The sequence below is a fragment of the Pecten maximus genome, chromosome 13 (genome assembly GCF_902652985.1).
Source record: "Pecten maximus chromosome 13, xPecMax1.1, whole genome shotgun sequence".
Classification (NCBI taxonomy): domain Eukaryota; kingdom Metazoa; phylum Mollusca; class Bivalvia; order Pectinida; family Pectinidae; genus Pecten; species Pecten maximus.
Window position 1 is genome coordinate 37,129,518 of NC_047027.1, and position 15,108 is coordinate 37,144,625.

The following is a 15,108-nucleotide window of genomic DNA, read 5'->3' on the forward strand; positions in this document are numbered from 1 at the left end:
GATGACTCCTGTATGACTCCGTTTCTTTATTATATAATGATATTCCAATGAATACACAAACTGTTTTGGACAGCTTTCATTCACAGAATGGTGATATTAATATGATGATAATAGAGAAAGGCCATCGGAAATACAAGACCCTTTGACTATATTATGAAAAAAAAGCTTCATTGAAAACATTGGTCTGTTGGTATACCTTCTGGATGGTTTAAATAAAGAGTATATTATATTAGTTTAATTAGTTTATGTGTATCACCCACCTGTAATATTGTTGACCAGCTGATTGATACTGATGACTTTTCTCTTGTTCAGATATCTTTTATTTTGGAATAATAGAAATTTATGATCTGATAGTTTATCTTGCATCCGGAGGGCTGGTATAGGCTACGCCAAATTCCCTTTATTCTTAAATCTGCCAAAAAAATATTCTGAAATGAAATGATTCTTTTTTTCAGCATGATGTCTTTCAATGAACGGATAAGGTTATTGGTGGGACTGATGACAGTGGTGGTTTTTGGAGCGTTCATCAAGACCTCTTTTGATCTTCATGCCAGTAACAATATTCATATCATGTCATGGAAAGTATCGCAAATAACGCAGACTTCGAATGGCTTGAAGAGGACTGAAAACAATGATTTCAAGCTCGGCAGCGAAAACTGGCCAAGACGATATACAAACGAACAGAACAAGTCAGGTGTAGCATTTGATAAAAATCCTTCTCGGGAGTCTGCAAATGCTTCAATTGCATCTGCATCAAATACATCACAGAAATCTTGGGATAAATATCGATATCCCTTGGATGTGGATATGGTTCAGCTTGTGAGAAAACTGAGATCTAACCTACCCGTAGAATACAAACCAATATTTCCGTATCAGTATAAGTTTAGTCATCACCGTGTAGATGGTTGTGTGGAAGGCTCGCCGTTATTTATATTTCTCATCAAATCTGCACTTAAACATTATAGAAACAGGATGGCCATCAGGGAAACGTGGGCGAATTCAATGCTGATGAGAAAATATAATTTTATCAGGATGTTTCTTCTCGGTAATCCTAAAAAGGTGAAAGAATTATCAGCTATAGAAAACGAAAATGACATTCATAAGGATATGGTCCTAATGTCGTTTTATGACAATTACTATAACAACACATTAAAGACAATCGGGGCGATTCACTGGACCGTGACACACTGTAACCGCTCCAGGTTTGTTGTTTTTGTCGATGATGATATGTTGGTATCTACTTCAAGGTTGGTGGACTTTTTAGAAAACAATGTGACCTTGTCGATTTTTTTTGGAGGATTTATCAAGAAACATAGACCAATCAGAGGTAAGAGGTTAAAATGGTACGTGCCACGCGATGATTACCCGCATGACGAATATCCTCCAATGCCGTCCGCGGGGTTTATGATAATGACAATAGACTTCGTGATTGACTTACACTTCGCGTCACAATACACCAAGAAGTTTATCTACGATGACTGTTACCTTGGTATTTTAGCCTATAAACTCCACGTCTCTCCTGTCCACATGCGTAGAGTTCATATGCGACACATTAAAGACAAAGCCGTCTACAAATCTATGATAGCAGCACATGGCTATTCTCCCTCTAATCTTAACTTGACATGGCTAGCCCTTCAAGGAGTAGCATAATGTATATATATTGTGACAGATCAGTAGTGTGACCCAATGTTATTTACCTTTATACTTATAAATATCAGTTTTAGCAGTAATTCTCACGTAATTTGTATACCTTAATCCTTCTGAAGGATGTGTGAATACTTCATGATAGTTATTCTCTGTAATCTAAAAAATGCCTGAAATTCATCAGTGTTATATCGACGATGTTTATACTTCGCCATACTCGATGTTCAGACCGGAAGTGACGTTTAGGATTGTGTGTACACTTAAGCTTGTGGAAGTTATTTTTAGTATCGATACTATAGCGGTATTTTCAAATTAGTTATAGGAATACTTTACTCATTTTAAAGACATAATTAATGGATGTATTAACAACGTAATTTATTAATCATTTATAAACAGGTGTGTGTTGTATGCGTGTTGTGTAGGTACCATCCGCCGGGCAACTTGGTGAATGCTTAGTCCCGATGCGGCTTGTCCTTTGTCTTAGGGATAATGATAATTTGTAGTATTTTTGGGACTTTTTAGTAGTTATTTTTAGTTTAGGGGTAATAATAAAGTGTCTAAAGTAAATGTCCATCACATCTCATTCAACTTAGAAGGGTGAAAGAATGTGCGAGTCGGTTAGGAATATTTATGTAATTCATAACTTTGTTTTGGGATGCGTTCCCTACTTTATTAAATATTGAACTGTATTTCACTCTTCTGGTTTTCCTTTGCAATCGAGGTTCTACATGAGAATCATGACTCAGTCATGGAACCATTTGATGGTTTAGTGCTGATGCAGCACTTATATAGTCACTGTGACTGTCTGGTCATCTTGTCTGATATTGGATGACAGAACTAGGTCAAGTCAAGGTCAAAGTAATAATTAGGTCAACTTTAACTACAAGGACCAAGGAGTACCAGGATTTGTTTTATCAATCCATCAACCATAGCTAACTTAAATATTACTACATGGAGCCATAGACCTGCCTGATTGGAGACGGATGGAAACTGAGGAACCTGATGGAGAGTTGCTGTTTATTTATTATTTTATTGGGTATTTTACCCCTATATATATTGTGACAGCCTGCACGCTACCATATTAAGAAGTCCGAGATTGGGTCCGGACAACTTTGGCGTCACAATATGTTCCTTTCTTGGATATAAATGGAACTTGGATATACGCCAAATACTTATTTAGGGTCAAAAAGTGAATGCATGTATAGAAGGAAAGGATATAAAAATAATCCTCAAGTTTCAGGTGTGTGCAACATCGAAATATATTTTTTGTTAATAAACTAAATATTTTCAACTAGTTTATTTAATCTTTATCACAACAAAACATCCAATTTATTTCTTAGTTGAAATTATATCTCAAAAAAAGAATGTTAAAAAATCGCAAATCCATACAGGAACCGTTGATACAGAATACCACGGGAGGCAGCCAATCACATCGGTTCTTACCAGATTCTGATAACGCATGCGCAACGCAATTAACCTAAAATAACATTGGGAAAATCCCTATAATATCTAGTACAAATGTGTATAACTAAGTAGGCCTATAGGTAGTTCATATGACTTGGTTTGATTTTTTTTTTAATGCCTTATTATAAGTCAGGGTCATTTAAGGACGTGCCAGGTTTTGGAGGTGGAGGAAAGCTGGAGTATCCGGAGAAAAACCACTGCCCTACGGTCATTACAAGGAAACTACCCCACGTGGGTTTCGAACTCGCGACCTAGAGGTGGATGCTAGTGATAAAGTGTCGGAACACCTTAACCACTCGGCCACTGTGGCCCTTAGTTTCCATAGTCTGCACCGTTCTGATATAGGGTTGAAAGAGTGTTGAACAGACACGTGTATTCTAGGACGCAGTAGGATGATGTTGCAATCTATTTCACGCATGAGTGTACAATCTCGGCGATGCAATCGACACGCATCGTGATTTTTCAAATGCACATGTACTTGGTCCACTATAAATGCCAGGTTCACTGTTATTAGAATACCCATGTGCTTGTACTTGGCATTGAACCTATACAATATCATCCTCTTTTAGGTAGCGAAAACATTCATATCATTTTCACATCATTTGAACTTTCACGTGAGAGGAAGGAGTCACTAGTAATAACATATAATAAACTATTCAGTTTTACATTAAAGACCAGGTGCCTGAGGTGATCCTCACCTTCGCTGTCTGTACATCCATGATAATGAGATTTCAGATCTGGGCAGGTGTCATTAAAGAAGCTTAATTTCCCCTCCCCCTATTCTGACAAATCACTCAGATACCTCACCTGAAGAAGCTGAATGGCTATGTTTTATTGAGTTTTTAATAAGTTTTCAGGTATCAATTTTAAAATTATATGAAATTTAATAAAACAGGTTTGGATTTGTATATCAATTTAAAAGCACCAGTTTATTAAAGGTACACTTCTGCATCACAGGTGAACCAGGTGTGAACAAAATAATGCTTATAACTTATAGGTAAACGAGGTCTTCAGCTCGGCCGAAGTCATTGTTGCTCTTGGCACAGTCTAGGACTGATGTACCAGCGCATCAAGGGAGATAATCCGTTATACCAGGAGAACTGCTGAATGTAGGTTGCTGTGACTTGAGAATTGTGTCTGAAGAACATTACAAATTCACTTAAATGAGACTACAAATAAGGCAAAGAATTCTTCTTAACGGAATCACACAACTAGATTAGCCAATCAGCTGCTGTTTTGCCTGAACGAATCCCCAACGAAGATGTGTTTTGCAGCTATTTTCTTGAGTAATTAACATATGGAATAGGCTCTTCCTATATATGAGAATAAAGAATAATGTCTTCAGACTTGAAAAACAAAAATATACATTCCCATAGACGATAATGTTGCCGTTTACCACTGTCCTGCTTGAATGGAGTTTTCAACAGTGGTCCACTAGCCATAATTTTGAAAAATGCCATCTCGGAAACCTGTAAAATTCTACCAATTTGAACTTTTTTATATGGGGGCCTCCATCTTGTATTGAATTCAGCACCAAAAGCTCACCTAAATTTACAACAAAATGCACTCTTAATTAACTCTCCCTGACAAAAACAGCCATTTTCATTTTTGCTGAAATATTGGATTTTTAATTTTAAGTTTTCAGGTATTAATTTTATAATTATATGAAATTTAATAAAACAGGTTTGAATTTGTATATCAGTTTTAAAACACCAGTTAATTGAAGGTACACATGTATATCACAGATGAACCAAGTGTGAACAACATAATGTTTATAACTTATAGGTAAACGAGGTCTTCAGCTCTGGCGAAGTCATTATTGCTCTTGGCACAGTATAGGACAGATGTGCCAGCACTTGTTTTTCAAGGGAGACGATCTGCTATATCAGGAGAACTGCTGAATGCAGGTTGCTGGTTGTGGTGACTTGGGAATTGTGTCTGAAGAACATCATGGAATAATTTGAATGAGTCCACGGCTAAAGAGAAGACAAAAATTATTCTTAAAGGAATCACGCAACTAAATCAGTCAATCATCTGTTTCGCGTGGACGAAGTCCCTGAGGAAGATGTGTTTCTGAGATTTGTAGCTATTTTCTTGAGTAATTAACATATGGAATAGGTACATTATGTATACGAGAATAAAGACTTAAGACTTGAAAAAAAAAACCAAAGGAAAAAAACAAAAAACCACTCTACTGAACATAGAATGACATAGGACTACATGTGAAAAAGGGGGTGTGAATTACCCAGGTGGGGGTTCCCCCGCCCACTGTTAATGCCAGCATTACTGTCTTTTGAGTGCTCTTCTTCGCCATTAAAACCTATACAATAACACATTGTTTCAGGTAGTGAAAACTTCAAACTGTAATGTCATATCCATTTCACTATTTGAACATCAAATTAGTGAATGAGAGAATGTTGACACTAGAAAAACATATTTAGATCTGTGAGTCCTTTACTGGTAACGACCACGTATTGAAGTGACCCTGACCTTCGCTGTTTGCACAGCCGTGTTCATTAAAATGCTATCAACTTAATGCAGGATGTAAAAAAAGCAATTAGCTTTCCGGATTCAATAAAAGATGACCCGTTAATGACAAAATTGAAACATCACCTAAATCCACAAGACTACAAAGTTCCAGCCTACAATTATACCGGTAGTCATATTCACTAAAATTAAGGATGGAGTGCTGCTAGAAACTGCTGCCACGACACCTTTTTAACTACACTTAAAACTGCATGTGTATCAATAGATCTGCTACCAATCAAAAGACAAAAGACATGGGATGGTGTTGCAATCTATCAATGTAGCTTACATATAACTGCACTCGGAATTATTCAATCCCCCAACCCCACAATTATCTTGCATCCTGTCATAGTGCCAAAATTTATTCTGATTTTAATTGTTTTCCAAAATTGTCCTACATGCTGTCTTGGTGTCTATTCGCATATTACTGTTTTCAGAAAGCCGCCATAAATGGAATCAGAAGTGTGACATGTGACATATTTGAACATCGACCAATCAGGACAGTGCAAGGGGAAGGATACAGATCTCCTCTGTGAACAGTTCTCTTTAAACTCCTACAAACGGTAAAGTCGGACGAACAACAATAAATTCCATAAAGAAGCACCTACTGGTCCCTGCTAACAAAAATACTATCAGTGACTTGGAACTTGACCCAAAAACTCAGAAAATCAAACTTGTACGATGCATTATGGTCATACATCATTATGTGAAGTTTGATCAAAATCCCTGAAGGAATGAAGCTTCTAGAGCGCTGACAAACTTTTGCATTACGTACGTACAACCGTACATGATAGACAGAGGAAAGCAATAGTTCCTCCTGTTCCCAAGTAGAGGCCTAATAAGAAACAATTGATGAGACGTCAGGAAATGACGTCAGACGAATATTAATCTTCAATAACCTCCTCTCAGACGTAAGTGGTTGATGAACAATCAGGAAGAAAGGTGTCAAAAGAAGAAAATGGCGTCTTTGAACAAACTGATAAAGACATCAGTTTTTCTATTACTATTGGTAGTCACTGGAACGCTTGTCTGGAGTGTGAATTTACTTTTAACATATAACAGGAAATACAATGTGGATTTACTTATAACATATAACAGGAAATATCTTCATGACTTTCCACAGGAGTTGGCATCCGTTCAACCCCCTACATATTTACCCTGGAATAAATATCGATATCCCTTGGATGTAGATATGGTTCAGCTTGTGAGAAAACTGAGATCTAACCTACCCGTAGAATACAAACCAATATTTCCGTATCAGTATAAGTTTAGTCATCACCTTGTAGATGGTTGTGTGGAAAGCTCGGCGTTATTTATATTTCTCATCAAATCTGCACCCACACATTATGGAAACAGGATGGCCATCAGGGAAACATGGGCGAATTCAACCCTGATGAGAAAATATAATTTTATCAGGATGTTTCTTCTCGGAAATCCTAAAAAGGCGGAAGATCTGTCAGCCATAGAAAACGAAAATGATCTTTATAAGGATATGGTCGTAATGTCATTTCATGACAATTACTATAACAATACATTAAAGACAATCGGGGCGATTCACTGGACCGTGACACACTGTAACCGTCCCAGGTTTGTAGTTTTTGTCGATGATGATATGTTGGTATCTACTTCAAGGTTGGTGGACTTTTTAGAAAACAAAGTAACCTCCCGGACCTTTTATGGAGGGTATGATGTAAAACTTAACCCAATTAGGGAAAAAAAGTCTAAGTGGTATGTGTCAAAACAAGACTATCCCCCCGACGAATTTCCATTAATGCCTGTGGGTGGCTTCATTATAATGACCATGGATTACCTGACTGATTTACACTTCGCGTCACAATACACCAAGAAGTTTATCTTCGATGACTGTTACCTTGGTATTTTAGCCTATAAACTCCATGTTACTCCAGTCAATATTCGTGGAATTGTTATGGGCCATGTAGCCATTTTCAGTGATGCCTTCAATACATCTGTGATAGCAGTACATCAGTATACCCCCTCTCTTCTGAAAAGTACGTGACAAGCCTTACAAAAAGTTACCTAACATATCGTATTCCTAACGCGGATAATATATATTTAACAGATGCTAAACAACGAGTGGTTGTTGTATATGGTATTTCTTTCAATATCGTTAGTTATATTTCAAGTTACAAAAACACATTTGTTTTTAACCAATGTGACTGAAGAACAAACCAAATCGTCACAAAAACATTAATGTAGGCTGTGGCTTCTGTGGACATACACTCGTATCTGCTGATCGGGTCAAGGCACTAGTGTTACACTTAAAACAAAGACGAGACATGTTCCCGTGGTCAAGATGATCCAGGTTTTGTTCACCAATTGATATTTTATGATTGGGTGATAGGGGAGTAAAGAACGTTCCTGGAGTAGCATGGCTATGTTGTGGACATTACAATATAAATCGGTTGTTTAGAGGAACAATTAAAGGACGTATCTCCAACATGGAGCGCTTAGATAGAAGTAAAGGGCCGTATCTCAAAAATTACAACTACGAGTGAGATTTTCTTATAGAATTTGCACATTATATCAATTGAAATGGTCTAATTCTGTTAAAATACTACTATAGTATGTGATTTAAAAGAATTAGATAATTTCCATTTATATAAAATACATATTCTATAAGAAATGCTCAGTCGGAATTAAAATTTATCAAAACCAAAAAAATTGATAAATTTGAGATACGACCCTTTACTTCTAAGCACTCATGTCTCTGTTCCTCTAAACAATCGAAATGCTGAGATCGTTTGGTATTTTACGAATTATTAAAGCGACCGATTGTAATATTCAATACGAGACAACAATTACAAAAAAAATGTACAAGTGCATCACGCCTTTTTAATTTGTCAATATTATTAGATAAGTTGTCGATGTCAAATGAAAAGTGTTGAATGTAAAAATCTAGATTTAAATTATCTTGGAGATGTATAGTCGGTTTCATTGATAGACTTCTTTAATTAGGTGTAATGAGTCGTGGCTGCCATTGTTCCTCTGACTGCCACTGTCAACTACTGATGTTTAACTTGACTCTGAAATATTATAGAAAGTGGGCATTAGTATCTAGGACTCTTTTTGGAGTTCGTGATGATTTTAATATATGTTTCAGTCAACTGTACATGATTTATTATGTTTATTTTATGTAATTTATTTAGAACTATATAGTTCCTATGCGCAAAGACTGTTATGGGGGTCAACGGAGTCATCCAGCCAATCAGAGGGCCGCTAGTCTTCCGGCCGAGGGGTTGAGCACAGAGTCTCGGAATCTCTGTTTCTCCAGTACCAGCCGCATTACGCTCAGAACGTCGTGAACTAGACATTATTAGTGGTTTATTTAGGTAAAGATAGACACTCATAAACTTCTAGAGTGCGGCTCCTTGCCTTTTAGAGTTGCATGTGGTTATTGCTCTAGAGTGCGGCTCCTTGCCTTTTAGAGTTGCATGTGGTTATTTATTTATTATTAGGTTAGGTTTGATATTCAAGCTGCTAGAGTGCGACTTATCGCCTCTTTGAGTTGTCTATGATTATTTATTTATTATTAGGTTAGGTTTGACATTCAAACTTCTAGAGAGCGGCTCTTGGCCTCTTTGAGTTGTCTATGATTATTTATTTATTATTAGGTAAGGTTTGACATTCAAACTTCTAGAGAGCGGCTCTTGGAGATGTATGTGGCTATAAACTTATCATTTGGTTAAGTTTGACATTCAAACTTCTAGAGAGCGGCTCTTGGAGTTGCATGTGGTTATTTATTTATTATTAGGTTAGGTTGTTAGATACTTCTAGAGTGCGCCTGTTCGCCTTGTTGAGTTGTGTTTGGCTACTTATTTATTATTAGGTTAGGTAAGACATTCAAGCTTCTAGAGTGCGGCTCTTGGCCTCTTAGAGTTGCCTGTGGTTATTTATTCTAGAGTGCGGCTCATGGCCTCTTAGAGTTGCCCGTGGTTATTTATTCTAGAGTGCGGCTCTTGGCCTCTTAGAGTTGCCCGTGGTTATCTATTCTAGAGTGCGGCTCTTGGCCTCTTAGAGTTGCCTGTGGTTATTTATTCTAGAGTGCGGCTCTTGGCCTCTTAGAGTTGCCTGTGGTTATTTATTTTAGAGTGCGGCTCATGGCCTGTTTGAGTTGCATGTAGTTATTTCATTAATAGTTAATTACCAGTTGATGGTTGGTTATGAGTGAATTATAAGTTATCGAACAGTAAAGATTGTCTTCCTTTAGTTGAAAGTCAATATTGAAAATAGAACACTGTATTATCTTTTCTGTACTTACCATCATTTCGTTACATGTAACATAATTGAAAAATAAATACAATGCCTTGTGTATTGCTGGAGAATTTCTGTTGGTCATATTCATTGTCAGTGTAATTAACTAATAATCAGAAACTGTATTTGATACTTTATAAATGCTGACTTTTTCAGTTCTAGATAAAACATGCTGAGACTTTAATTACTGGCTTGAATTTTCTTTCATTCATCTGAATCGTTATTGGATAAGCTAGTAGTCTGGACATGAAGGCTGAAGCAACGGATATATATATGTACAAGTTTATAGAGATTGACCGAAGCTGTGACTTGGGGGTGGATACTGATTGCTACCAAGAGCTACCAATTGATACCACACCCACGGTTTCAGGGTTTGTCACAGTGGTGGCAGCGGTCCATTGGAATAGCTGTTCTATATCACGGAGATATAAATCGACACTGATCTTTCTCTCCAGATGGAGGATCCTGAAGAGAGTCCATCCTCCCCTGCTACCGGAGAACCCGACGTCCTACAGGCTGATTCCATTGAGACAACAACAAGTGGACAAACATTTTAGGTTCCAGAATCCCCTGGGGAGTGTAGTGGGGAGAGCATCCTTAGGTACAGCTAGAGAGCTACAGCATAGCGGAAACAAACACTGGCCAAATCACTTGTTTTGAGTTTTGAAAATGAAGATGGTATATGGTGTCGCATGTGAACGATCAATGTCTTGGTATTGGTGTCTGGTCCACCATGGTAGCACACTACAGTAGGACAGCCTGGCCATGGGCGATTTTTTGGTTAAGCAAATAACTCCTGTATTATGATATGCATAAAAAATGTATACTATAATTGGTATATTCAGTATGAAGTAGTACATACAGGCTTAAAACAAAAATTAATAAATTGGTTTCGGATTTTCCGCAAGTGTGTTTACACAGTTTTGCCTAGAACGAAAAATGGAAGCCCACAGAAAAGGTCAGATAGCGGGAAAACTTGATTTACAACATATGTCAAAACAAGATTAATTCTGTCTTTGGGATAGAGATATTTAATTTTAAATAGGTTTCAGAAAAAAAAATTGTGTAGAGAATTGTGTCATTTTGGGTCAAATATAATATTTTGCAATTTTTGAGCATTTGTTAAGCTGTTACCATGGTATTCACAGCTCTAAAAATCACAGAAAAACTTTATTAGAGGTTATATGTAGGGTTAACTGGCAATGTTTACATATCTAAAACATGTGCCATATTTTTCAGAATTGGGCATTTTTACTGTACACTTCTACCCAAGGAAGTTGGGGACCTGGAATTTGTCTGGGGAGCCGGTACTATGTCTACTCATTTGTCCGCCAGGCATCCAGGAGCAAGTGAAGAGTTGAATCCCCACATACTTATGGTAGACTTGCGAGACTCTAGACTGACAAGAGAGGTTAATTTGACCCTTTTTTGCCCAGCCAATCAGCCCCTGGGGGTATGTAAGCACCAGTATGAGCATATGAGTATGAGCATATCATATAAATGTCATCCCATGCCGATAATGTTAACCAAGTTAGAATGAATTCCAATAGACATGAACAAATGACAATCTAAAATGTCATTTTGCTATATAAACTATAGTAAAGAATACCTCCCCAGGGGCAAACTTGTTTGGTAAAGCACTGGAGACCTTTCTAGCTGTGAAAAGTATTTGATTCTACCACATCTGGAAGTTCAGAAGATTTTTTTTAAATTTTAGTAAATTTGACCCTTTTTGGCTCCGTCCCTCCGGCCCCTTGAGTGGGGACCATATAATTCTAAATCTTGGTTGACACTTGACCAGTGAAGGTTTCCGCCAAATTTCATTGAATTTGTTTCAGCGGTTTTGGAGAAGAGGTTAAAGATTTAATTTGTTTACAATCGTGAAAATCTTAATCCTCTGAAACTTTGTCTTATGTGACCTAAAAAGATTATATAGAATGTAATAATGGTGTAATTGGAAGATAGGACACCACTCTGTCGTCTGTGAAAATTTCGTTTAGTACCCTAGTCAAATTGCATGTTGATCAAAAGGTTACCCTTCTCAAAATGAATAGCCTTCTAGCCCAATAATATCATGGGTCAAACTATCTAATACATTTGGAGATAGTTGCTATGTAAAACAAATGGGAATAAGATGATATGACATGCGAACTTGCTGTTGCTCTGCTTGTGGTGTTGGGTTATTTGACACGATTGATGAGGCAGCGAGAGCTAGTATGGAATATAAGTCCTTCTGGTAGAAGAAGAGGACGTCTGTCTCATCTGAGATTGTATCAAAAGCAAGAAAATTGAGCTGACAGAACCCGTAGATCAAAACTGGACTTCATCAGACAGTTATAAAATCTGTGGATGACCTGCAGCGGTTGTACATAGGCTTTTGTGCATTGAATTGATCAGTGTATTGACACTCCTCATTGGTATAGGTTTCCCTTCCTCGTGATCCTGCTAAAGCGTCAGTCGTCACACACGGCCGACCATTTCGGAGACAGTCTGCAATCCTCCCTGTGGTACAGAGTCTCCGGATGAGACGGCAAATGGTCGATGGATGGACTCAAAATTGATCGGTCTGATCGTGGGAGGTACCTTGCATAAGAAGTGATATTGTACTGTACGTTCCCTCAACTTCCTAAAGTCATTTTAAGGTTAATTCTTTGCGCTAAAAACTTGTAAACCAAGACGGATATATCTGAGGAGTTGTTCACAGAAATTTTGAGCCGATCCTTCAGACTGGGCTCTGAATATAGTGTATTTTCATTATCATTTGAACAGTCGGTCATGGCAGTTTGTGTGTTACAAATCAGCAAATTTGAATAGTGTACCCAAGAAAGAAAGCCTTAATGGGCAAAACTTTATCAAGTTTCAGCGATTTCATTTCTTTATTCTTTTACTTTAATTTGGGACCAATCCGTAAGCAAAATGCATCACTATTTGGAACCAATCTTCAAACATTTTCGTCTGAACGTATTGCAGACCAATCTGTAACTAGCTAACGGCAAATCACGCCTCGATTTTAATAGTTCACCCAACTTTGCCAGGGATTCGCAGTTGTCTATGAACTAGCATCTGATAAATGTCCAAAACAATTATTTTATATTTCTACTTGTCTTAATCAGAGAGTATAAATAAGCGAATGTGAAGTTTAATTTTTTTTAACGTCCTATTAACAGCCAGGGTCATTTAAGGACGTGCCAGGTTTTGGAGGTGGAGGTAAGCCGGAGTACCCAGAGAAAAACTACCGGCCTACGGTCAGTACCTGGCAACGGCCCCACGTAGGTTTCTAACTAGCAACCCAGAGGTGGAGGGCTAGTGTTAAAGTGTCGGGACACCTTAACCAGTGTAGTTTAAAGTGCACTACTGCCTTCTGTGATCAAATTGACCTGCCATCTTGAAAAGATCATTCCCTAATGGGAAAACAACAGTGGAAACAAGAATCCAAGAAACAAAGAATTTAGACTTGTCTGGTGTAAAGACCATACAAATACATCTTGCTAAAAAGAAAGAGGATAAAAGTCTAGAAACACGATCATTCGTCATAGCAGTCCGAAACAATAAATATAAATGCCTTAAGAGGACAAAAGAAAACAGTAGACCTAAGTCGAGGAGTGAGAAACAAGAAGTTACCTAAGGTGTTAATATCTAGTGTGTCTTTTTCTCAATTTGTACTGAAAGGTGTTAATATCTAGTGTCTTACTTTCAATTTGTAACGAAAATTGTTAATATCTAGTGTGTCTTACTCTCAATTTGTACCTAAGGTGTTAATATCTAGTGTCTTACTTTCAATTTGTAACGAAAGGTGTTAATATCTAGTGTCTTACTCTCAATTAGTAATGAAAGGTGTTAATATCTAGTGCGTCTTACTCTCAATTTGTACCAAAAGGTGTCAATATCTAGTGTGTCTTACTCTCAATTTGTACCGAAAGGTGTTACTATCTAGTGTCTTACTCTCAATTTGTACTGAAAGGTGCCAATATCCAGTGTCTTACTCTCAATTTGTACCGAAAGGTGTTACTATCTAGTGTCTTACTCTCAATTTGTACTGAAAGGTGTAAATATCTAGTGTGTCTTACTCTCAATTTGTACCGAAAGGTGTTACTATCTAGTGTCTTACTCTCAATTTGTACTGAAAGGTGTTAATATCTAGTGTCTTACTCTCAATTTGTACCGAAAGGTGTTAATATCTAGTGTCTTTTTCTCAATTTGTACCGAAAGGTGTCAACATCTAGTGTGCCTTACTCTCAATTTGTACCAAAAGGTGTTAATATCTAGTGTGTCTTACTCTCAATTTGTACCGAAAGGTGTTAATATCTAGTGTGTCTTACTCTCAATTTGTACTGAAAGGTGTTAATATCTAGTGTGTCTTACTCTCAATTTGTACCGAAAGGTGATAATATCTAGTGTGTCTTACTCTCAATTTGTACTGAAAGGTGTTAATATCTAGTGTGTCTTACTCTCAATTTGTACCGAAAGGTGATAATATCTAGTGTGTCTTACTCTCAATTTGTACTGAAAGGTGTTACTATCTAGTGTCTTACTCTCAATTTGTACTGAAAGGTGATAATATCTAGTGTGTCTTACTCTCAATTTGTACCGAAAGGTGTTAATATCTAGTGTCTTTTTCTCAATTTGTACCGAAAGGTGTCAATATCTAGTGTGCCTTACTCTCAATTTGTACCAAAAGGTGTTAATATCTAGTGTGTCTTACTCTCAATTTGTACCGAAAGGTGTTACTATCTAGTGTCTTACTCTCAATTTGTACTGAAAGGTGTAAATATCTAGTGTGTCTTACTCTCAATTTGTACTGAAAGGCGTTAATATCTAGTGTGTCTTACTTTCAATTTGTACCGAAAGGTGATATCTAGTGTGTCTTACTTTCAATTTGTACCGAAAAGTGTTAATATCTAGTGTGTCTTACTCTCAATTTGTACCGAAAGGTGTTAATATCTAGTGTGTCTTACTCTCAATTTGTACCGAAACGTGTTAATATCTAGTGTGTCTTACTCTCAATTTGTACTGAAAGGTGTTAATATCTAGTGTGTCTTACTCTCAATTTGTACTGAAAGGTGTTAATATCTAGTGTGTCTTACTTTCAATTTGTACCGAAAGGTGATAATATCTAGTGTCTTACTTTCAATTTGTACCGAAAGGTGTTAATATCTAGTGTCTTACTCTCAATTTGTACTGAAAGGTGTTAATATCTAGTGT

At 37.1% G+C, this 15,108-nt stretch overlaps 1 protein-coding gene across 1 annotated transcript; it reads left to right on the forward strand.

The window, feature by feature from the left end:
- Nucleotides 1-459: 459 nt before the first annotated feature.
- On the forward strand, nucleotides 460-1,650 carry LOC117340744 (beta-1,3-galactosyltransferase brn-like). Its single transcript, XM_033902506.1, has one exon. It carries the CDS (start codon nucleotides 460-462, stop codon nucleotides 1,648-1,650), a length of 1,191 nt encoding a protein of 396 aa, XP_033758397.1.
- The last annotated feature ends 13,458 nt before the right edge of the window (nucleotides 1,651-15,108 follow it).